This window comes from Eleutherodactylus coqui, chromosome 5 (genome assembly GCF_035609145.1).
Source record: "Eleutherodactylus coqui strain aEleCoq1 chromosome 5, aEleCoq1.hap1, whole genome shotgun sequence".
Taxonomy (NCBI): Eukaryota; Metazoa; Chordata; class Amphibia; order Anura; family Eleutherodactylidae; genus Eleutherodactylus; species Eleutherodactylus coqui.
The window spans coordinates 176,500,351-176,525,714 of NC_089841.1; the positions used below are offsets into that span (position 1 = coordinate 176,500,351).

Genomic DNA, 25,364 nt, shown 5'->3' on the forward strand with positions numbered 1-25,364 from the left:
TGCGGAGGTCAGAGGTCACGTTTCCTGGCGGCGCGGTAGTGTGAGGTTGTCGCGGCTCTTTGCTGACTACACTGAGGACTGACTAGTAATGTAAGCTCCCAGTAATCACCTGTAGCTCGCCGCCTGGTGACTGCAGCTGCCGCCAGCATGTATCCCCACCGCAGGCTCTTGTGTGCAGCTGGAACATGAGGACATTGCTGGTTGCTGTTTCTGTATAATTACATATTTGTGGTGATTTTTTGCAGCCTGGTAGAATTGTCCTCAGAATGTCCTCCGACTCCAAGAAGAGGAAGCCCAAAGTCATCCGGAGCGAAGAAGGGAAGCGGAGCCGCCATGAGGAGCAGGTAGCGTATGATAGCCGTAGGGCGGGTGGGGATGCCAGCTGCATGATTAGATGCAACGACTGCTGCCGGCATGTAATGTCTAGTGGGGAGCCCTCTGGCCGGCAGTGACCCCTCACTCCGCAGCCGCTATCACGGACTGTGACCCCCACCCCCCAGGTCTGTGTGCCTGCATGTAGGGGTCAGGGGTCATAGTTTATGATTATAGCGGCTGCCTAGCTAGTGGTTCAGATTAGATAGGACACAAAGAAGAGGTCCTGTTAACCTTGGGGCAATTAAGGGGGGGGGGGGGCACTATTACTAATGGAGCTGCTGATGGGGGCACTATTACTACTAGGCCATTAAGGGTGACACTTAATACTAGGGTCACCTAATGGGAACACTCTTAATACCGAGGGCACTGTCACTATTGGGGCCACTAAGGGACGCACTATCACTATGGGGGGCTCTAGAACGATGGAGTTAAAACATAGCGCTGCGGAATAAGTTGGCGCTATACAAATAAAGATTATTATTATTATTATACAGTGTGATAAGCCCCCAACCACATGCCCCTTTACCCTGTCCGTTTTTGTTTGGGATCATGTTGCCAATCCTAAGTTCATCATCTGCTACCACTTTTGTTCACCTTATCTGGAGCCTTGATTTGGGGTCCGTGGTGGCTATGCATTGCTATCGCCTCGCTGTATATGGATGCAGGAACTGCTGCTGACATATTTTCTTCTTTGACTATGGTTTTATCTCTAGTGCAGCCTAAAATGCATTTAAATCATGTTTTGTAAGAAGTTACTGTTTCATGTCTACAGCATCTGTGCAGACCGAAGTGTCTCCAAGGTTAGAGACTAGAAGCGGTTTAACCCCTTCATGACGCCGCCCTTTTTTTCCATTTTCATTTTTCCCTCCCCCCCCCCCCTTAAAAAAAATCGTAACACCTTTATTTATCCATCTACATCGCTGTATGAGGCTTGTTTTTTGCGGGACCAGTTGTATTTTTAACTGGTGCTATTAAATGTACCATATAATGTACTGAAAACTTTAAAAAAAATTCTAAGTGAAGTAAAATGAAAAAAAAATACGACATTTCACCATCTTTCAGTGCGTCTTGTTTCTACGGCGCACAAAGTGCAACAAAAACGGCATGATAACTTTATTCTATGGGTCAGTGCGATTACTACGATACCAAACTTGTATAGGATTTTTTTTTTTACTATACTACTTTTTATTTTTTTTATTCAAAGACATTACATTTTTTTCAATTAATTTCTGCGGTCATTTGTGCGCGCAATAACTTTTTTATTTTTCCGTCGACCTAGTTCAGCGAGGGCTTGTTTTTTGCAGGATGTCCTGTAGTTTCCGATAGTACCAATTCGGAAAACATACGACTTTTTTATCGCTTTTTATTGCATTTTTTCTGGGAGACGGTCACTGAAAAAGTGCATTTCTGTCGTTTCTTTTTTTTGGGGGGGGGGATGACGTTCAGCATGCGGGAAAAATAATGCTCTACTTTGATAGATCGGACTTTTACGGATGCAGAGATTTCAAATCTGTATTTTTATTTTATGATTTAGATTTTTTAATAATAGATATGGCAAAAGGGAGTGACTTAAACTTTTATAACTTTTTTTTTTACAATTAATAAAACTTAAATGATTTTTTTTTTTCTTACTTTATCTTAAAGTCCCCCCGGGGGACTACAGCCAGCGATGCTTTGATTGCTCCTGCAGTATGACGTAATGCTATAGCATTACGTCATACTGCCATTTGACAGGCAGTCTATCAAGCCACCCCACGGGCCCCCGGCTGCCATGATACCTGCACGGCACCCCTGATCTCACCGCGGGGAGGCTGTGCAGGACCCCCGAACATTGTTCAGGGGATTTAAATCGGCATTTAAAGGGTTAATAGCTGCAAATGGCCAATCGCGGCTATGACCCACGGGTGTCAGCTGTAATAAACTTAGCTCCGCCCCCGCCTTCTCTCATTGAAAATAGTGCAAAGGGGCGGAGAGGGGGCGGGAGCTCAGTGCACTGCTCCCGTCTCTTCCAGCCTCCTCCCCCTGCAGAGAGGGATGCCATATATCAGCTGGGCGTGAATATCCGGCCGATGTACGGTCGTCTGAATGCGCCCTATAACTGTATTTTTTTTTCGGTGTATAGGAGGGAAGATATTACAGTGAGGAAGCAGAGGTAGATTTGCGGGACCCAAAAAATGACTACCAGCTTTACAAAGAAACTTGTGAAGATCTGCAGAAACTTATGGCTGAAATTCAGGATCTTAAAAGCAAGGGCAGCAAAGATGTGGTAGGTATTTGCTGAGAAAGAAACCGTTTACCCCTTAGCCCCAGACTCTGTTCTCATCTGGATCAGATTGTTCGGAGCCTGCAATCAGGATGAAATGGATTGGAGCAGTGGCTATGCATGCGTGGCATCACTTCATTTATTTTACTAGGGCTCATGGATATAGCCAAATGCTAGTGCTCGGCTATCTCCAGCACCTCTCCATTCAATCTCCTCCTCACTGCGGGAGATTCAGTGAGCCCGCAGATAGGAGGAGAGGGGGGCACAAGACCCTTCTGTAGTTTTTGGTACAATTCTTTTAATGATAAATACAGTAAGAGAAAGCAAAATAGATCCGTATCATCTTATTATAGGACCAGAAATTACTGTTTTTATTCATTATTAGAGATGAGCCAACGTACTCGGTAAGGGCAATTTCGCAACCGAGCACCGCGATTTTCGAGTACTTCACTACTCGGGTGAAAAGTACTCGGGTGCGCTGTGGGGCGGGGGGTTGCAGAGGGGAGGGGAGTGGAGGGTAGCAGCGGGGACAAGGGGGCAGCCCTCTCCCTCTCCCCCCACTCCCCGCTGCAACCCCCCGCTCACCCACAGCGCACCCGAGTACTTTTCACCCGAGTAGTGAAGTACTCGAAAATCGCGGTGCTCGGTTGCGAAATCGCCCTTACCGAGTACGTTCGCTCATCTCTATTCATTATGTTTAACTTCCATTTAACTCTCTTCTACATCAGTCTGCAGAGATCGAGGAGAGACGTATTCAGAGTTGTGTCCATTTCATGACCCTGAAAAAACTGAATCGCCTGGCTCACATTCGACTAAAGAAAGCTAGAGATCAAACTCATGAGGTACATGCCTTCCACATGATATACTCCTGTATGTTAATTAAACGTTAGTCTTTTTAATATATTATTTAGTAGCTTCATAGAGGTTTATATCCAATAGCAGAAGCATTTCATAATGAGTTAGTTGGTAACGCAGCATTCAAGAAGTCTGTTTGCTTCGTTTTTTTTGTTGTTTTTTTTCTTCTCCTTTTTTATTAGTATTTTATCATCTGCTCAGTGAATTGGTGATTGTTAGAATGTTGCTGGCTTTACCCCTAGAGCTGCTTCAGTTATTTACACAGATTGTGTGAATTGGGCCATACGTACACATACTGTACTATTGCTTTATTAAACCCGTCCTCGCCACAGCCTGTAGGAACCCAGCTGTTATACCCCCACCAATCCGTGTATCATCTATCTTGTAAAAAGGTGATAAATGGTAAGGAGGTAGTGTAGTTTGAACAGATATTTTTGTTAGTGTCCCCAATGATAAACTGTTGAGTGAGTGTGTCACAGTTGTGCAGACCAGCAGCAATACTTAAAGGGGTTGTCCGGCCATAAACATTAGGTCTCATTACTTCTGTTTGCCCAATACAATGCACTTTGTAATATACATTGTGCATTGTAAATTAGGCAAACAGAAGTTATTCACTTACCTCTTGGGCTGCCCCCCCTGTGTTGCTCCTCGGTTGCCATTGGTTCCGACAAGTCTCTTGTCCTCTTCTTGTCGGGACGACGGGGACGCGCTTCTCCAGCACAGCTCTGCGCATGTGCAGAAGAACTTCAGCCGCTGGGAAGCTCAGCTCTGCCTGCAGGGGAGGCGTGGCTGCTGGCTCTTCATCTCCAAGGTAAGAATGAGTGGAGGGGCGGGCTCTCGTGAGGAGGGGGGAGGATGGATGGATGAGTGCAAGTGGTGTCTGGGGACCCAGCTGACAGAAGTCGCGGGGGGGGGCTGTCTGGCTTGTGCAGTGGTGTGTTAGTGCGCGCGTGTGTGTGTTAGTGCGCGCGTGTGTGTGTTAGTGCGCGCGTGTGTGTGTTAGTGCGCGCGTGTGTGTGTTAGTGCGCGCGTGTGTGTGTTAGTGCGCGCGTGTGTGTGTTAGTGCGCGCGTGTGTGTGTTAGTGCGTGTGTGTGGTGTCAGGAGACCCTGTGTACTTGTGTGTGGGCACTGTAAAGGGGGACTCTGGGGGAGGTCACAGGGGGGGCACTGTATAGGGACGCTGTGGATGGGGGGACTGTGGGGGGCATGTGGAGGCGGGCTACTTTGGAGTGCACTGGGGGGGTGGCATGTGTAGGGGGGGTACTGTGGAGGGCACTGTAGGGGGAATACTGGGGGGGGCACTGTTGAGGGGGGACTGTGGAGAATGATGTGGTTGGGGGGAATGAGGGGGGCTACTTTGGAGGGCACTGTAGGGGTGACACTGGGGGGCACTGTGGGGGGGCATATGTAGGGGGTACTGTAGAGGGCACTGTTTGTGGCACTGTAGGGGGGGGACTGTGGGGGATCATTAGGGGGGCACTGTGGGAGGGGCACTATGAGGGCATGTGTGTGTGGGGAAATGTTTTGTTTTACTTTACTTTAGCAGGGGGGGGGGGGCAGTAGGTAGCCTTGCCGTGGGGGGCTGCAGGAGAGTTCTCTCTCGGCTCTCCCCCGCCCCTCTCCATTCACTATACATAGTGCTGCTGTTTACACTCATGCCAGGATTTTATCCTGAACCAAGAGTGTATAACGCAGTCTCCCCTGGCCACACCCCCTCTGAGTATAGTATGCAGCAGGGGGCGGGGCCTGGGCGGGGAGAGACTGTAGAGCAGTTCAATAGAGGTGGGCGTGTCGTGGGCGGGGCTAGGACGTGAGCTGAGGGAGGCCATGAAATCATGCCTTTTCATGCCTCTTACTGCCATCGGGAGCGCGCACACAGAAGAGGGAGAGCACAGAGCATTGTGGGAAGGCAGCACAGAGGCGCCATCTTTGAAAGCTGCAGTCAAGATCAGATTCTAAGGTAAGAAACTGACATTCCAGCTGATCTGCCTGCCAGTTTGAGCCCCTGTATGCTGTGTGTTACTATCCTTACTGAAAGGGAAGCAGCAGCATTCTAAAAAAAATTTTACCCTGTGTGGCCGGACAACTCCTTTAATTCCCCTGCAATGCCAATTGAGAGAGCAGTAAGCTGAGTTCAGTGGGTTAGCCATAGAATGCTCCAATTCGTCTAATAGGATATAGAGACATTGGTTGTCTTCATGATATGGGGTTGTAAGTGAGAAAGGAAGGAACGCTTGACTGCATGCTATTGCAGCTCAGCCCCATTTTTGCCTGCTATTTTATGTCTAGAACACCTATTTCTTTCTACAAACTGCAAACAAGCCCTGTGTAGTCTGATCCTGCGGATATCTTACTCTATTCCATCCGTCTACCATATCTTGCGACAGACTACTGACCAATAAGATTCATTATTGGATTTACATAACCTTTCTTTCTTGTGTCCACAACTTAGTTTATTTTAATACGTTTTTTTTTATTCCAGGCTAAGCAGAAGGTGGATGCATACCATTTGCAGCTGCAGAATTTGTTGTATGAAGTTATGCACCTTCAGAAGGAGATCACCAAGTGTCTGGAGTTTAAGTAATACTGAAAGGCATTTTTTATGTGCTTAAAGGGTTTGTGCCAAATTATAAAGTTATACCCGATCCACAGGATAGAGGATAGCTTTAAGATCGGTGGGGGTCTGACACTGGGACCCCCACCAATATCGAGACTGGGGGCCCCGAAGATCCCGGCATGAATAGAGTAGAGGCTGCGCATGGCATGTATACTGTGGCTCACTATATTTCTGTTACAGCGCCGGAGATGGCCAAATGCTCGTACTCTGCAATTGCCATCTCTCCCATTGGCCTCCAATCCATTCATGTGGGGATCTTCGGCACTCCTGTTCTCCGGATCAGTGGGGTGCCAGTGCACAGAGCTCTACCTGTCATAAAGTTATCCCCTAGTTTGTGAATAGGGAATAGCGTTTTAGAACTTTGCACAACCTCTGTAATACTTATTCAGTAGAAATACAAATCCTTTCGTTTTTGGGGTCTTCATATAATGATTTGTAACTCTGTCTCTTATACAGGTCAAAACATGAAGAAATAGAACTTGTTAGTGTGGATGAATTTTATCAAGAGGCTCCTCCGGGAATCAGCAAATCAGAGATTACATCTAATGACCCACATCAGCAAACATTGGCCCGTCTGGACTGGGAACTTGAGCAGAGGAAAAGGTTAGAAATGGCTGTCCTGCATTGATTGTATTGTATACCACTGATAGAATTGGTCATTTTATTTTGTTTGTCCATAACCTATTCTTACCCATTTCTTTCTTCTAAATGATCACAGTATTTTGTGAAAGAATTGCCTTATGTTTCTTGTCTCCTCTAAGGTTGGCAGAGAAGTATAAGGAGAGTTTGGCTAGTAAGGAGAAGATTCTGAAGGAGATTGAAGTTAAGAAGGAATATCTGAACAGTCTCCAGCCACAGCTGCAAAGCATTATGCAGGTTAATTACTTTAAGATTTGCTTCCCGTAAAAGTGCTGATTATTTGTCTTAATAGACTGTGCCACTTTCCACAATGGCTTGAGTAACCACTTTTCTGCTCCTCCACTTTTGGCATTTTTTTCATGCCGCACCACCACCCCCCTATCTTTTTGTTGATAGACTTTACTATCTCCTTTGATCCTTATACTTGACCTCCTCAATGCTGAGCACAGTTCTGACAAATGAAGAGGCCTTCCGTTGTCACTAGTTTGCCAGTCCCAGCATTAGATTACTGGGTCTGATGGTTTTACATGTATAGTCCAGGACCAAACATCCTTCAAGGCTGTCCAGAAATAGTGCAGTTCAGGGCCTACCTAAAAGATATCTTATATCTACATGAAGGAATATGAACACTTACACCTAACATAGTATTTTAGGCTGAAAAATGAATTGTGTCCATGCAGCTCAGCCTATTTTCCTGCATTGTAGATCCAGAGGAAAGCAAAAAAAATTCCTAATGAGGTAGAAGCCAATTTTCCTCATTTTGGGGGGAAAAAAAACCTTCCGGACTCAGTCTGGCAGTCAGAATAACTCCCTTGATCAGCAACCCTTCTGACCCCTGATATAAACACTCATTGTACAAAAAAAAAAATCAAGCACCTAGAAGTTGTCGGAATGGAATAAAACTTTCTCTGTGTGGTTGTAACGTTGGGAAGTGATTACAATATCAGATAAAAAGAAGGATTGATTGCAGAAAAATGAACGCTTGAAGAGAGGTTCTAGTACCCTGTTGGGCTACCTCTAGCTTGGTTACAAGAGGCGATACCGGTGGACATGGAAGCTTCCATATGGTATTCTGTAGCATTTTGGTCCACATTTGCTGTAACTGAGCCTCTAGATCATGCAAACTTGTAGGCTGTTGAATTTGTTGTCCCATTGACCACACAATAGCATGGGCAGCACTTCACCTTTCTCTATTGGTGCCAGTATTGACATGATCCTGGATTTTCCCACAAATTTTCTTTGCAAAGTTAAAATGTTTAGCTTCTCTCCTCAGGCTTCTCTGCCGGTACAGGAATACCTATCGATGCCATTTGATTGTATGCACAAAGAGTATGAGACAGCACGACATTTACCTGCACCTCTGTATGTGCTCTTTGTTCAGGCTAGTGCCTACAGCCAGGCTTGTGGTGAGTTATTTTTTTTCCAAAAGACTTGCTTGATCTCACCCAGTTCAGATGACACTTCAGAAGTATTTTTGCACCAGTTTTGCATCATACACTTGATTGATGTTACATGTGTTTAAATATGTATTATGAGTTGGTATATATAATATCTAAAACATCCAAAGAAAAGAATAGCACGGTGTATACACTTGAATGGCCAGTGTGCCTGCAATCCTATCCCCTGCCCTGTTTCACCATATATCATACAAGGAATATGCAGTACCAGGGCTTGAAAGAAAACCCACTAAGTGCGCTGAAACGCTGTGTTGGATGAATCCTAAGAAAAACACTGGTATTTATGTCCTTGAGATTACTGCACAGTTCTTGTAACTATATATTCTTTCAGAAGCAGTTATATTTGATTAGTTGTGCGTTTACCTAACTCGGAGATCTTAACATTAAACCATCCAGTCCCAGCAATCAACCTTGCGGCTTTGATGATATGATATGTTTGCTTGTTACTTTACCATGTAACAGTGTTCAGTCACAGATTTCTCATTTTTCAGTTGACACTAAAGGTAAGGTAAAGTAAGAGCCTCCGACAGTGCACATAGCAGTATGACAGGGTCTTCTTTTCGGAGAAACACGGTATAACCAATAACTATATTTTTCTTTTTATGGGGATTCATATATATATTTTTTTTTTTGGGGGGGGGGGGGGGTTGTCTTGTATATCTTTTTGGCACTTTTACATTATTTTTAACACCGAATTGAAAGGTGTGTTTCACGGTAATCCCCTTTGTTCAGTGCATCACTACATGCTTTGTTCCACCTACTGGTCAGGGCGTCAATGTCACCACACTTTTCCCCTTGCTACTTCTACGACCTCTGACCTCTTCCACTCTCAATTTATGTCTTACTTTCTCTGCCTCCGTTTTTTTTCTCCCTTTTCCTGACGTCAGCCCACATGAAGAGTTGCTCCCAGCCCTCTAGACAGGGTGAGTACACATCTTCTGCCACGTTACACCTGTGTGGTATATATCAGACACACAGAATTTTTCTTCAGGCATTGAGAAGGCTGCTGGGTGTGATTACAAATAGGAAGGGTGTTAATGGCTAATGCCTGCAGGTTTCATGGCCGTGATTCTTTTTTTTTTTTCTTTTTTATGCTTTTGCTTTTAAATGTGCTTTGCGGTTTGGGGCTTGAAGCAGTGGTGTTTGCATAGATCATGCATGAGAAAATGCTGTTAGAATTATATATATGTTTTCTGAAAAGCCATATTGTTGCGTAACTATGGCGTCATGATATTTTAGTGCATCTGCATTACAATTGTAATATCTTGCTCTAAACGCTGCTTATTTGTAAATGCATGTAGAATTGCGTACAAAATAAACTTCCTATTTACATGTTGTGAAAAGACACAGCACTTTTTTTAAATGTGCGTATAATGATATTGATGAATTCATCAATCTTGTGTTGTAGACAAGAAGCTTGTGGTCAGCATTGAAGGAAGTGTTGAAGAAGCAAAAGCCTTATTTAAACCACCAGAGGATTCTCAAGGTATAGAATGAAGTATGGATTTGTGAAACCCCCCCCCCCCCCCCCCCACGCCCTTCCTCTCCATTTCTCGATTTTTAGCAGTACCTTTTCTAATGTATTCCGCTGGGGTTGCATGAAATTACTTGTGTACTTGGGATTTCATGTTATAGGGATATTGCACTTACTGATTTAATTTTTCTAGTAACTGCTAATATTCCAAAAAAATCAAGATGTAGTTATCACATGCAGTTCTAGAGTGAATACATATGAGCCAGCCTTATTTATAAGAGAGATTCTGTAAGACGAATCGCAGAACTCGTGTCTTGTTCTTTAAATATGTCTTATTGTATTTGATATCCGAAAAACAATGTCTGTCAATCTAGGAACCTTTTAATTGCTCATTTCTTTTTGTAGATGATGAAAGTGATTCTGATGCAGAGGAGGAGCAAACTACGGTGAGGGAAATTGTGTTGTGTTTTTTGACTTTCTATTAACAGGATGGAGTTGATTTAACATTTATAATAGCTTAGACCTAAAAAGAATTTGGAGGAAGTGGCCTTTCCAAAACTTCCCTCCACTGCTATCTCAGGTATGTGAGTGGTTGCTTGATCCTGGACACCCAGTCCATGAACTTCCTGAACAGTTCTTCAATGTGCTGATGCTGCTTCCTGAGAGCTGGAGTGAAAATTCATGAGGACAGATGACAAAACATATTTCCACATTGCAATAACAACTATGTAACACTGCTGACCTGGTTGGCTCTGGCAGGGCAGAAGTTTGCCATATTTGCCGGTTAAAACAACTATTTTATTAGCGGTCCATGTTTAATGACCCTTAGGCTCTTCAGTGGGCAACACTTTCTATTCCTTATGTTTTTCTTCAGTGAATGCATGATTACTTGGTAATGGTTCTCTTTGCAGAGAAACAGCGGGTAGGGAGTCTTTAGGCCAATGTTCTTTGGGAAAAAGTATGCAAAAGTCCTCTTTCAAGCTTTTTTAATGAGGGTTGTCCAAGGAGACATGGCTGCTTTCTTCAAGAGACTGTGCCACATCAGTCCACAAAGTTGTGCGTGCTATTGGCGCTCAGCTCCATTCACTTCATTGGAGCTGAGTTGCAATACTACAGACAACGCAGGGGCAAGGTGTAACACTATTTATGGGAAAAAGCAGCCGTGTTTTTTTTTCTAATCCTTGACAGTTCTCCTGGATGATGCCTATTTTGCATGCTATACTTTTGGTATCTGTAAGCAATAGCTGAAATGGGCTAATCAAGTTACTAGAAAAGGTGTTAACATACTTTGGTTATGTGTTGCATGTACAACACTGTGCTAAAGTTTTAAGACAGACCTGGAAAAAAATGCTGCAAAGCAGAAGAAAAAAAAAAGGATTTAAAAAAAAAAAAAGTCAATAGCTTTTTTTTTTTTTTTTTTTTTTTTTTAATCCATGAACAAAATGCCAAACAAATGAACAAAAGAAAAATCTAAGTCAAATCAATATTTGTGTGACCATTCTTTGTTTTCATAACCGCGTCAGTTCTTTCTGAAACACTTTCACAAAGTCAGGAATTTGGTAGGATCATAGTCAAATGTATGATTAAACAGGTGGGAGTGATCATCATTTCTCGTCGGTGTCATTGTGGAACACAGCAAGATCTTGGGTATAACTCCTGCCACTAGGAGGCGGAGCCTGAGCACAACAGAGTGTTACTTCCTCCCACCTGCTATACTTCTCCTGCAGGCACAGAGCTAAATCCATCACTTTTAGCTTGGTGTCCATAGGGGGCAGACCTCTTACAGGTCTTCTCTTACATTTCTTTTCCCCTCTTTTAGGTTGGGAATACAAGGTTGGCACCAGATCACCCTGTTCCCCCACATAAGGAGGGAGAACAGAGTGGCTCTAACCTCTCTGCTGCCTGACCTACTTGCAGATAAAAAAGGGGCCTAACTTCTCTGTGGCCCACCATCTATAGGGTCCATCCTAATATGGTGAGCTCCTGGCCAAAGCACTCCCTCCCTCACCAAGGGTAGGGAAGTCAGGGGGGAGAAACTGCTGGCATGGCTCGTACTGTAGGTACCTTCTAGCCTACGGGTTTTCTCTGGCCCTTTATCTGAACTGTGATGTTTTTTTAGGAAGCCCCTTGCACACACAATCAACGACTCCCCTCCCACTCTAAAGGCATTTCATGTTCCAGTGCGCTGTTATATTGTCCTAATCTGGTTTCTGGCAGGGCTTACCCACAAAAGGCCAATGGAGTCACCACCTTTGGTAGATACCATTCTATTAGAGCGATGGCATTTCTTTGTCAATCAACAAGGGCTTCGGCTGCCATGCTAATAAGGACACTTCTAAGGCTTCTTATACCCCTGCAGAGGCCAGAGTTCTGGTGAAACATGTTAGGGGAGCTGGTCTTTTAGCACAGAGCCTCATGTAGTCTGTCCTGCTTAAGCTCATTTTAGTCTGTTTATCTGGCAGCATTTATCACACATGCTGGCAGTTTATGCAGAGATTCATCACCTGCTAAATCTTTAGTACATAGCAGTGTATTGCTACATGTTAGCGCACATCAGCTGCAGCAAGTGTTAGACCCCATTTACACTGACAGATGATCGCTCAAAAGTCACTCAAACGACAGCGATCGTCTTTTCATAGTCTATAGTAGCAACTAAAGAGCTATGCAGGCGGAGCGGGACACCGCCACTATCGCTTGGCAAACAATACGGCTGTTTTGCTTGAGCAAACAGCTGTATTGTTCTCCGATTACAGCAGGCGTCCCACTGTGAACTACCAGCGGTACGCAAGCTGTAAGAATCTTATCAGCACTGCCGACTGTGATAACAGCCTGCACCGCTGATAAGAGTTTATCGCTTAATTCTAGAAAACTAGAATTGAGCGATGATGGACTTGTGCACAAAAACTGCACGATATCCGTGCATTTAAACCCAACAATTCTCGCTCAAAAGACTGCTTTAAACAAGAATCATTGTGTCTAAGTGGGCCTTTAGTTGTGACCCTGATATTTGTGTATAATCACCAAGGTGGGATATTGTTTCTCTAGAGGCCCTTTTACACACAAAAATAATCTTTCAAACGACTGAATGATTGAAAGATTTAACCCCTTAAGGACCAGACACTTCTTAGGGATTTTACTACAGATTACCGAGCACACTCTGTTAAGGGAGTTACTCCAGCGAGCATCGCTCTTCTCGAGTAACTGCATACTGGTCCGAACAGATTCGGGGGGAGCAGCGGGGGGGGGGGGGAGGGGGGAGAGATCCTTCTCACTCTCTCCTCCGCCGCTGCTCCCTCCGAATCTGCTCAGACCAGTATGCAGTTACTCGAGAAGAGTGATGCTCGCTGGAGTAACTGCCTTAACCGAGCGTGCTCGCTCATCTCTAGATTTTACCCATGTGGCGGTTTTACTGCCCTATTTTTTCCCTTCAGCTACCAAAATTATTTTTGCTGCATTTTTTTTCCGTGACATATAGGACTATTTTCTTTAATATCTTTTTCACTGACTTTTTCCCCCCGTTTTTTTTACTTTTATTGGGGGTAAAAAAAAAAGCTTTTATTATTTTTGTAACACTTATAGTTTTTTCTTTTTAATTAGTATATTAACGCTAAAATAAAGTATGGGAACGGGTTCCTCATTTTGTTTCAGACGCTTTGATATAGAATATGTATGGTTTTTGTTTACAGGGCGCATACGGCGTCGGTTTATGTTGGCGTCGGCTTTGGGTTATTTTCTTTCCTATGTATATATTTTTGTTGCGTTCTCTAATTTTGTCTTACTTATTTATGTAATTATGTTTTTTACTATCTATGTTCACCCTGACGTCATATAAGACCTCCTTGGGGACATTTTACATTTTTCTTTTTTTTTTTTTTTAATTCAATTCAACATTTTCCCACTGTAGCTGTAGCATCAATAGGAGCCCCAATTACAGTTGAAACATCCCCTGTAGTGACAGTCACTGGCAGAGGTGATCAGGGTCTTCTGGGACCCTGTAGCTATGCTGTAGCAGGAAATCCTGGTGGTCATGTGACCCCCGGGCTCCCATAGTGGAAGTTACACTTCTGCTTTCACTTTTCAGTATTCAGGGAAGGTGCAGACCGAAAGGGTTAAAAACCCCTCCTGCCTTCTCCTCCAGGTTATCAGCTGTGACTAACAGCTGACAACCCGCCCTGCCTCTTATTGATTGCAGAGACAGGAGGCTTAACTCCCCGCTGTAATTTTACATACGGCTGGGCTTTAAGCCCGGAACCAGGCGCCATAAATTTACAGTGCCTGCTCCTAAACGGGTTAAAGTCCATTAAGACGCAACGATTATCGCTCAAAATTCGTTTAAGCGATCAGAAGTGAGCCATGGTTTAGCTTTTAAAGACGACTGTTTAAACTTAAGGATTATCATTGGAAAATGAACGAGGCGGCCGGGAATTTCAGTCGTTCTTTTATCGCCGTGTAGCGTTTACATTTAACGATAATTGAACGATTGTTTGAAAGGCGTATGCATCAGTGAAGGTAAAAAAAATGAGCATCTTTGCATTGGCTGTGAAAAACGTGGGTGTGATTAGCTTGAGTTCACAGGAGTAGATGGGCATGTAAAAATCGAAGCTTTGTACTCCCGACAGCCAATTGCTCTGCCTTTAGGCCTCATGTCCACTAGAAAAATACATTCTGTGCGGATTTGCTTTAGATGGTATTTTTTTTTCATGCGGATATCCGCACCTATTGATAGCAATGTGGCCGATCCGCGCGGAATCCACACTAAAATGGAGCATGTTGCGTTTTGTTTTCCGCGCTTGAAAAACACATCGATTAAAATGCCATCCGCGGGTGCAAGATTCAATTTAATTGACCTGCAGATGGCCAATGATTTCCTATGGGCAAAATTTCACCTGCGGAATCCGCAATTCAATTTTGCTAGTGGCCATGAGACCTTAGGCGTGTAAAATGTACGCCCCACCAAACGATGAACCGCTCCTCTCAAATTGCTAAACAACTAATCAATTTCATTTAAATCAAACGAAAAGCGAACTTCCAAACGATGGATTTTAAGCAGACTGAAAGACAACGATGAACAAATTACTAACAGCTGGGGTTCAAGATGTGCTTTTCAAGCACTTTTGAAGAAACACAAAGAAACAGGCAATGTTGAGGGTTGCAGACACAGTGGCCATCCACAGAGACTCAGTGAAGCAAGTGAAAGACACAAAATGCTTTGCTTCCCTTTGAAATCAGAAGATGTCTAGCAGTGCCATCGGCTCAGAACTGGCAGAAACTAGTGGGATACCGACAGTGTCATTAACAACTGTCTTTAGTGTAATGAAGAACAAGGAGTCCTAGAAGTGAGGATATGGACCCCACAGAGCTCTGATTGAAACATCATCAAGTCTGTCTGGGATTACATGGTGAGACAGAAGGATTTGAGCTAGCTACATCCACAGAAGTTCTGTGGTTGGTTCTCCTAGATGTTTGGAACAACCTCCCTTACCGAGTTCATTCCGTAACTTGGGACCTAGACAAATTGATGCCAAGTCAAAGGGCGATCACACCAAATACTGATTTGCTTTAGATTTCCCTTTGGTTCATTCACTTTGCGTTTTGTTAATTGACAAAAACTAGTAACACTTCTATGTTTGTAAGCATTCTTTGCAGCATTTTCCCACATCTGCCTAAAACCTGTATATAAAATGTAAACATTTTACTTTAAATACAAAAAGGTTGTTTCCTCTAGACATTCCCTCTCAAAATGCCATATTCACAGGGCTGTTGGTAAGCCAAACGTCCATTAACTCAATTTTTCCACCTCCTTAATAAATGACTCATGTATAGTAAGTTAGTGCTACAAATCCTTTTCGTAGTTAGCGGTAGCATCAGACTTAATATTATCTAATATTTATGTGGAGGTCGGTAGATTTCTTCCAACTCCATCCAAAACTGACTCAAACTCCACAGCCCTGCATATTGCGGTATAAGGACTTCATACAGTCGGGTCACCTCTTCAACCAGAACAGAGATCCACTATCAAGCAGGGTCTCTCACTTACATGGACTTATCGCATCCATACGTTAGGGGAAATGAGAGGCAACATCTGAGGCTTTCTTGAGGTGTGATAAGTTGACATACTTTAAACAACTAGTATAGGCTATCCTGAAAAATATAGTAGAAGTGTGCATCTGCCCATAATGATCTTCTCTTTTCACTGTTTAACAGTAACTACTCCTTTTTTTTATATGTTTTTGTGTTTTTTATTATAGAAGCGTCGACGTCCAACACTTGGTGTGCAGCTAGATGATAAACGGAAGGAGATGTTAAAAAGGCATCCGCTCTGTGTTTCTCTCATAGTGAAAAGCAAAGGTAATTTAATATTGACCTATGTGCAGTATATATCTGTAGAATATATTTAAGCTAGTAAAAAAAAAAGGTAAATTGTAATGTTTCCTTTTTTTCCCTCACACTTACAGATAACAGCTCTTTAAATCTAGCTTTCTACTTCCTTATGAACCTCAATATCCTCACTGTAAAGGCAGAAATCGTGCCAGCTTCTGAACTGGCGAGCTCAGTCATTGCTGGGTAAGTGGCCAAAAAGAAAAACCCCATAACATAGCTAAGTAAGTCTTCATCTCTAAATCATCACTTTCTGTCCTATCTTCTTTACTAGTGAGCTACTGAACCCCGACACAGTCCTCAACTGCCTCTTTCCTGGGGATGATGGAAAGAAAACTCCAAATCCCGCTAACCAGTATCAGTTTGATAAAGTTGGGTGAGTTCCACGTTATTACTGTAAAAGCCTTGCTAATTAAAGGGACGTGTCAGCAGCTCTTCCTGTCGTTCTTTGTATACCTTGGCGAAGTGTCTATTAGTTATGTTGATTAAGCAACGGCTTCCTTGTTGTTTCTGCCAGCTTCCAAGGGAGAGAGAAGTATGCTTAATATGTACTGCCCAGTCCCAGGGAGCTGGGCTAGGGCAGTATGTGGACTGAAACGGAACGACTAGTGACAACTGAGCAACTTCTCACTTGGTGCCCTGTCGCTGGCCGTATGTACGCAGGTTGACTGTCACAAAATCACTCGTTTTAGTGATTGTTCAGGCAATTATCAGCCAGTGTAAAGGTACTTTTACGTGGGACAACTGTCAGTCGAAAAATTGAACAAAAGAGTGATTTTTTGACTGATTAGTTGTCCCATGTAAATGCAGCAACCAGCAGCGCACTGAGCTAGAAATGGCTCGTTAGTCCCTTCATCTTTAAATGACTGCCTGTTTGCAGTCAGTGGGGGCGGATGACAGTAAGATCTTGGCACGCTCTGCTTCCATTCATTGGGCAGCTGGTACTCCTATGTAAAAGCACAGAATTTATAGTCCTTGGGACGACTGTCATGTGCTTCTGCACCCTACAGGTTATCCCTTGTAAAAGTACTCTAATTGACCACCTTCACGATATCCTTGCAGGATCTTGGATCTCGGTGACTATATATCAGAACTCGGCCACCCCTACCTGTGGGTACAAACAATGGGAGGACTGCATTTTCCTGCAGATCAACCACCGGTAAAGACTATACTTCATAAATAAATAGCTAGATGCCTACCCAGCCATACTTGTAAAAACGTAATCAAGATGCTCTTCTACAGACATCATTCGTAGCAGACAACACTCTCAGCGCCAGTCACATGGAGAAGACTATTAAGTTATTGAGGTCCCGACTAGTGTCTCGATTATCCCTGCACAAACAATTTGCTTCTTTGGGTAAGTGGTCCTGTCCTCCTGCATCTCTGGCCTCTAGACGTTATGCTTCATTTTATACATTTTGTTTCATTTTACAGAACACGGTATTATTCCAATTTCTGGAGAATGCCAGAACCTATTTCCTGCAAAGGTCGTGTCCCGCCTAACTAAATGGAGCATGATAACCTATGAAGATTATGTGGTGAGTTCAAGTTTATTTAAAATGTTTTCAGGATAATGGAAGCAATCACTATTTTGTTAAGAAATAACTCTTCATTTTGGTCAACAACTCATGGTTAAACACTTAACTAGAGACTATACTCGCTAAGGCTAACTACTGGAGTGAGTAGTGCCTTAGTCGAGTATCTGCCCACTCGTCTCTAAAGATTTGGCTGCCGGCGGCGGGCGGGGGAGAGCGGGGGGGAACAGAGGGAAGATCTCTGTCTCCCTCTCCCTCCCCTCTCCCCCCCCCCCCCTTCCGCACCCTCCCCCCCCCCTTCCGCTCCCCTCTGCTCACCGCCGCAACTCACCAGTCACCCGCGCCGGCAGCCGAATCTTTAGAGACGAGCGAGGAGACACTCGACTAAGGCACTACTCGCTCCAGTAGTTAGCCTTAGCGAGTATACTCGCTCATCTCTACTCTTAACTAATCCCCTCTTCTCCCACAATGCACTGCTCTCTGGAAGCAGGGACCCAGAAGAATTTTTCATGCTAAATATCTTCAAATACATTCAACATTTTCTGCAAATTTAGTTTGCGGAATCTTATAAATATGTTCAAGTTCTGAAATATCAAATCCGTCACTGTATAGTAAAGCCCTAACATCATCATCCACCTTTGGGTGTTTGTGCTGTGCTGCCACCCTAATCTATTCCATTATATGACATAATATAGAGAGTAATATGATACATCTCTAATTGGAATATTTGTGATATTGAGTTTATAGTACCATTATCCATACAATGGCACTAATACAGTTGGTATATTTTCTGTGCATAAAATGCTCGATAACTTTAAAGTGGCTCGGTGGTTAGCACTGTAGCCTTGCATCACTGGGGTGCTGAGTTTAAATCCCATTAGGGACAAAATCTGCATGGAGTTTGTAGGTTCTCCCTCTGTTTTCGTGGGGTTCAACCCAAACTCCAAAATACAGAGGTGAATATAGATTGTGAGCTCTGTTGGGGACAGAACCCAATATTAAGAGATGTAAACTGCTGCATAATATACATGTGCTGTGTAAATAAAGGTGATTATTAAGATTACAAGAGCTTCTTTCACTGAAACTCAACTATTAATTTACTCATAAAGGAATCTGTGTTTAGTGCAACATTTTAGGGCTTCAGACACTTAAGGCCCTTTTACACGCAACGATTATCGCTCAATGTCCGAAAGTGAGCGATAATCGTTACGCGTAAATGGGGGCAGTCGTGCACTATTCAGTTACTTGTCACTTACCACTGGTTTTTAGCCGGCGTAAAAATAGTCGTCAGGACGCTTAAAAGGCGTTCCATTTTAATGGAATTTGTCGAGTCTTTTGAGCAGTTAGGGGGGGGTGTTGTTTACCGTGCATACACAATGAGTGCATTGTTCACGAATGCCAGGAGAAGAGGATGGAATGCTGCCAGCCAGATAATCCCTCGCATAAACAAACGCCCACCTTAGCAAACAAATGAGTTTACTTTAGCAGATGAGGGAAATTGAGATCATTCAAGCCATTATCTGTATGTGTACTTTTCTGCAAAAATATTATTTTGTTTAGTCGTTTGGCCGTTTTAGCGATAATCGTTGCCTGTAAAAGGGCCTTTAGTTGCTTTTAGTAATCGAGTTTCCACTAGGACAAAATATAAATCCTATTTTTATAGATCTATATGCAGATAATAATCTGAGCATTTTAGGTAGAAATCTGGTCCAGATACATGTGAAAACAGATCAAGAGAGCAATTAGACCTTTACCAACTACTGTTCATCTGCTTGCTTTCATTTTAAATGGCACCAATGCAGGCGCAGACACGGACAACAGAAAGGCCCCACGTGCGAACCCTGTATGGGCCTCTTGCACTCCAACAGGTCTTAATAGAGCCCTTTTTTCATAACTTTCTATAACAAGCCTCCAGTAATTGTGAGCTGTATAAATCATTATTTTAGTTCTTTACATGTAGATTAACACGTTAAGAAGCTGGCAGCTGCCTTTCTGACGATGGTGGGACCCCTTACCATCTGAACCCTTGTGTAGCTACACAGGCTGTACACATGGTATGTTATATGTATGAATAAGGGTTTGCTCTGATTTATGATGAGAATGAAAATTTAAGACCCCCACAAAGAAGTTTGAAGGAGTATGGCTCCAATGATGATGTCATTGGACTCTCCGACCAGAAGTTTACAGGTATGTTCACATGTAGCAGAAACTGCATCAAGATCATTGGTGCTGTTTTTAACCGTTTTAGTTGTGGATTAGTTGAAAAGGATTAAGTTTGCTGCTGATCCCCAGGACCAGAAAATCTGCACCATTTCCGCTATGTATGAACATACCCTAAAACTGACAGCAGGAGAAACAGAGGTGAGCAGACAACCATGCAGTGCCAAAAGCCACAGGAAACCTTGTATTAAACTGACGCAGTTTTCCATCAAAATGATGAAACCTGATGGGTTTGGTAATGTGCCATGGTTTCCAGTATTGGCACAATAGGGTCTGCCTTGTTGGAGGGGTTCGCGAGTGTCAGAACCTTTCTATGATGTTCATGTACTTTAATGGGGTTATGGAAAGGTGTTTGGTGCATTTACACTAGTGATACCCCCCCTTCCCCGCACGACTTCTTTGCGTTGTGCGATGCACAGAAACCACACGTTAAAAGAGCCCATTGTTTTTAATGGGTGTATTTACATGTGCAATTTTTTGTTCGCAGCAATGCGAGAAGTGGTCATGCAAGTGAAAAATTGGGCTACTCTGTTTAGAAATCGCCCATTCTTCCCTATGGGACTTCAAGAAACAAACAAAACAAAAAAGCTTCACATGTAAATGCAAGCGCGATGTATTTTTGCTCCCATAAGAAATTTTTACGTACGTGAAAATTGCAAGTGATGTGATGCATTTTTCTAGCAAAAGTTTTTCTTGCATTACTGTCACAAAAAAACCCATTTTAGAAGTGAGATATCGCATGTGCCGCAACTCACCCATGTAAATGCACCCTTAATATTATCCCCATGGTCAAGGGCATTTTGGTTATGGATCCACACCTTCTAAATTTCTCTACAACGGTTAGACTAAATACCGTCTAACGAGGCAGCTCCTATATGCAGCAGTTTAGTTGGAAATAGTTACCTGATTTCCTGCATTGTATCTCGCAGTGTAATCATGAATGTTACGTATGCTTACACACTTTATGTATATTGGTATTCACTGTGATGGCTCTTCTCTCTTACAGGTGCTTCCCTACACGAAGGATGTTGTAGAGTGTGGATTAGCACAGGACACCCATCTTTATTACTCCCTTATGATTGAAAGGGGGACAGGTAAGAACTGATGTCGCTAATTGGATATTAGACTATTGGGCAGGATTTGTAAAATGTGTACAGTAAACTTGGTTATAATTGTTCCTCTGCCGTTCACTAGTAGGATGAGCTTTTTGAGGAAAAAGACAAACTAGTGCAAAAACAAGTCCTAATTTTATGTGAATTTATATAAAGTAAGTTGCAACGTTAAATAGTTACTACACTTTGAGAATTCTTGTGTTTAGTATTATAGCCATGTACTATAAAAACTACAAATCACTTAATTTAACTAATGTGATGGGGAAAATCTATGAATTGAGCTGCATCAGAATTTTCAAAAAAGTTGCCTATATATATATATATATATATATATATATATATATATATATATATATATATATATATAATATATGTGTGTGTGTGTATGAGTGTATGTATGTGTATGTATGTATGTATATATATATATATATATATATATATATATATATATAAGCTTATAGCTGGAATAGATTTATCTTTTTTGGTACAAGGGCAGCTAGTGATGCACCTAATATATTAGGAGAACTGCTCATTAAGATTGATATACAAAACCCTGCATGACCACCGCTCCATTCATGATTGAGGGAGATGGCCAAGCACTTCGTTTGCTAGAGATTGAATGACTCGGGGTGTGTCTGTGGATAGGTGATAAATGTTTTTGGTAGAATAATCCCTTTAGGCCGGCTGCACACAAACTGTTTAGATTCCACATGCCAGTGCCTGCAGCAGAATCCGACCCTGTGCCCGGCTGGCGTCTGTGCGCGCCTGTCCTTTTCTCTTCTTCATCTATATTGCAGATGGCTGTGGCGAGCCACCATCAGACATTCTCAGTCCAGTTTTTTTTTTTTTTTAAATGTTTATTTTCCCCATGCTAGCACTAGGTGATTACGCGGAATCCACGAACTTTCCACAATGTAGATTGCAGTAGGGCCGCAAGTCAGACTGCTTCAATGGAAGCCGTCCATGGGGAATCCGCACAAAAATAGAGCATGCTGCGGTTTAAAATTTTTCTTTTCCTTCACTCGTGGAAATCACAATAGATTCCATGGGTGTGCAGGAAAAAGTGATTTCTCCCCCCCCCCCCCCCCCCCCCATAGCATGCTATGAACGGCATTTACTGTGGATGCTGACCGTTGATTCCGCAATGCAAATCAGTTTATGTGCCAGCAGCCTAAATCTCACTGATGGTAATGTATGTTACCCGGCCTTTTTTGTGAACGAACGAGATAATGTTCATTTTTAGAGTTGTAAGTTTGGTGTTTTTTTTTTTTTTTTTTTTTAAAGCTTCATTTCTTAACTGGATTTGATTTGTATTTGCAGCCAAACTTCATGGGGCAGTAGTCCTTAATCCTGGTTATAGCTTGATTCCTTCATTGTTCAGTCTCTGCCTCAACTGGAAGGGTGAGCGTAGTTCCAGAAATGACGAAAACATCAGAGTAAGTAGATTTATCAGAAATATTGAGACTTATCATGTGATTATGGTACTTTAAATAAAGGTATATTATATGCTCATAAGCAGTAAAAACAGTGTTTTGTAGTGGTGCTACCTAGCCTTCCCCAAGTCATTGTGAAAATAAAAAAGTTTGGTACCATGCTAGCCAAACTTGTGACAAGAGCATGCAGGCATCTATCAAGGAGAGCCGTGACTGTCGGCACCACTGGTCGGAGTAGTACCGCTGACGTGACATCCATTGGCAATCCTCATGCACTGCCTGCTTCTCCTCTTCACGGTGTTGAGTGATATTCCCGAACTGTTGCATGGCGATTGCATTCTAAGAAACTTTTACATTTGGAGACTTACAGAGAAGTTTTGTATTGGATTTTAACATAAAGGAATCCCCGCTCTACATTGTTTCACTTTGGCTGCGGATGATGTTGTTTGACCACTGACTTCTTTATACTCTTTGAAGGTTATGGAAAGTGAGATCAATGTCTACTACAAGGAACTCATGGGTCCTTCTCCGGGGTTTCAGCTGCTGACCAATCAGCTGCAGCGGTTATGCATGTTGTTGGACGTTTATCTGGAGACTGAACGTCATGATAATAGTGTTGAAGGTCCTCATGAATTTCCACCAGAGAAGATATGTCTTCGTTTGGTCAGGTATGTAAGGGGAGAAAAAAAAACTTGTTCGAATTTACTGTTTGGATGCTTTTCCAGGAAACTGTTGATCGCAGTGCTCGGCTGTTATCGTCAGCACTATAGGCTTTGAATTGACGCAGAGCACAAGCATAATTGCTGCTCTAGTTGCGCTCTTGCAGCTAGGGGAAACAAGGGCCTTGGGATCCCGTGTTCTGGCAATCAGTGGGGATTCCAGCAATTGAACCCCCACAGATCTAGTATTTAGCATCCATCTGCTAAGTGATAGATATTTCAGGCTTGAATACCTCCTGTGACAACTTACCCAGTTGGGACGCCTTTTTGAGCGATACATTATTATGTTATAATCATTAATAACTTAAAAAGGGTCAGTGATCCTGGGATTATTCCAATTTCCCCCTGTAATGGCTTCTGCCTCATTTGTTTGGTTTTTTTGCCTTCCTTTGGATATACATTGGGGGTAATAGGTTGAACTGGATGGACATATGTCTTTTTTGGGTCTTGCGTACTATGTTACCACTTTAGGTAACTCTTTAGGGTCCATTTAGACACAATGGTTATTGCTCAAAATTCGTCCAAACGACTGCTTTTAAGCCATCATCTTTGCCTGTAAATGCGCGCCATTGTTCACTTACCTTGCACTCTTCGTATATTGCTAACTTTAAGCCAGCATAAAATCCGTTGTCCCTCATAGCTGGGGCTGCACACTGATTCTCCACGGGAGCGCTGATAACATTGTTTCAGCTGCTGTCCAGCTGGAGAACAATGGAGCTGTAAGCAGATAACAGACCTCCAGCTGTTATCTGCTTACAGCAAAGGGAGATCATTTGCACGCAAATTAAACTAAGTAGCTACTTAGTAGTTTACGCAAAACGATTGCTCAAAACTGTCATTCAAGCTATCTTTTGAGTGAATTTTGAGTGATCATCTTTGCGTGTAAATGGGGCTTTACGCCAGTGGGTAGAGGTGTAGGGAGCTGAACTTTTGCTGCGTTCCCTCAAGAATTGCAGCTGAGATCCCAGCACCAGGCACCCTGGGGGGATTTTTCAGGGATATTAATATAGCATGTTATTGATTTTTCTATGAGGAAAAATTCTATTGAAGGTTGACTGGTGATCAGGGTCTGCTTGCTTAGTACTGTGGCGGTCTGGGTGTTGCAGCCTTAATACAGCCATCTAGAACTAGTCGGTACTGCTAAATAAAGGAGGAAATAAATGAAGATTGCCTTATTTGTTACAGGAGAGTTCTGTAGGCAGTTTTCATTCTGCGTTCTTCACTTCTCATTTGCATCTTATTCTCTTTATTTACCACAGGGGACCGAGCCGGATGAAGCCTTTCAAGTATAATTACCCACAAGGATTTTTCAGCCACCGCTGAAACACGGATTCATTTATTTGTTTAGCAGTTTCCCCCCTAGGACCACATTATTGGAAGCTGACAGTGCAAGAGTTTGAAATAAAACCTTGTCCGAATGGATGTGTTCAGCCTGTCATTTCATAGTTTATTGTTAATTTTCCAGTTTTGTTGAAAAAATAAAATGATCCCAACTAGAACACGCTTTCTCCAGAGACACAATGCTGTGTTTTCCTCCAATTATTTGTGCCGTGTATTTAACCTTTATTAAAAAGAATACGCTCCGTTACCTGAATAGATATCTTTATCTCCTGCTGATTTAGGTGTATTCAGCCAAGAAAGAAAATTCGGCTGTGCTCCAATAACCTTGTCAATAACAATATGGAGTCTGGGGGGGGGAATTTATCTGTGTCTTTACAGCAGAATGCTGGTGGATAGAAGTCGTAGCTTTTAGTGCAGGCCGCCTTTGTGCAGAAATTGTGACTTTTTCATTTTCCTGTTGCTCTTAACGTTTTTCCCAGAAAAACAGAACAAAGACATCTACTTGGTATAAGCAGCAAAAACAGCATTTCTGTGATAAAAAAAAACATTTACGGGGGCTTCCTACAGCAATCCCTGGAACATAGGGAAATCCTGGAGGAAAACCTGCTGCAGTCTGCAGAAGAACTGCAAGTTGGAGGAAGATCTGTCTTCTAGTAAAACCATGACCTCAAACCAAAGCTACGCAGGACCAATTGAATAAAACGTTTCTGGAATTTTTTTTTAAATTCATGACTTTTCAAGATGGGTCATCAATAAAAGATTGGCCTGCTCCAGGACCTGCAGTACACCATAATTACCATAGGTCTGTACACAATGGTACCGCAGGTTTAGTCCCATTCTGGGCTGCTGCACAGTGACAGAGCTGTGCAAGTTCTAGCATGCAGTCGCTCCGGAAAAGCGCTAATTCTGGAAACCAGTTTTAAAAACGTTAATCTCCTGCAGTGG

The 25,364-nt window shown here is 42.9% G+C and overlaps 1 protein-coding gene across 2 annotated transcripts; it reads left to right on the plus strand.

The window, feature by feature from the left end:
* Positions 1–24,577, plus strand: THOC5 (THO complex subunit 5). 2 transcript variants are annotated; one of them, XM_066603802.1, is made up of 21 exons: positions 1–90; positions 246–344; positions 2,498–2,641; positions 3,367–3,480; positions 5,977–6,074; positions 6,568–6,714; positions 6,873–6,987; positions 8,024–8,156; positions 9,095–9,130; positions 9,616–9,693; positions 10,087–10,127; positions 15,930–16,029; positions 16,137–16,245; positions 16,334–16,435; positions 17,122–17,218; positions 17,302–17,416; positions 17,494–17,597; positions 20,821–20,908; positions 22,247–22,362; positions 22,837–23,027; positions 24,338–24,577. In XM_066603802.1, the coding sequence occupies exons 2-21, from the start codon at positions 267–269 to the stop codon at positions 24,399–24,401; spliced, it is 2,070 nt and encodes a 689-aa protein (XP_066459899.1). In that variant the 5' UTR covers positions 1–90; positions 246–266; the 3' UTR covers positions 24,402–24,577. The 2 variants fall into 2 exon arrangements, with proteins under 2 accessions (XP_066459899.1, XP_066459900.1); XM_066603803.1 differs by lacking the exon at positions 9,095–9,130.
* Positions 24,578–25,364: the final 787 nt, after the last annotated feature.

Coding starts and splice junctions, on each gene's coding strand:
- THOC5 (XM_066603802.1), top strand. CDS start 267: ATGTCCTCCGACTCCAAGAAGAGGAAGCCCAAAGTCATCCGGAGCGAA. Junction 8,157..9,094: donor TGCCTACAGCCAGGCTTGTG/GTGAGTTATTTT, acceptor TCCTGACGTCAG/CCCACATGAAGAGTTGCTCC. Junction 9,131..9,615: donor CTCCCAGCCCTCTAGACAGG/GTGAGTACACAT, acceptor CTTGTGTTGTAG/ACAAGAAGCTTGTGGTCAGC.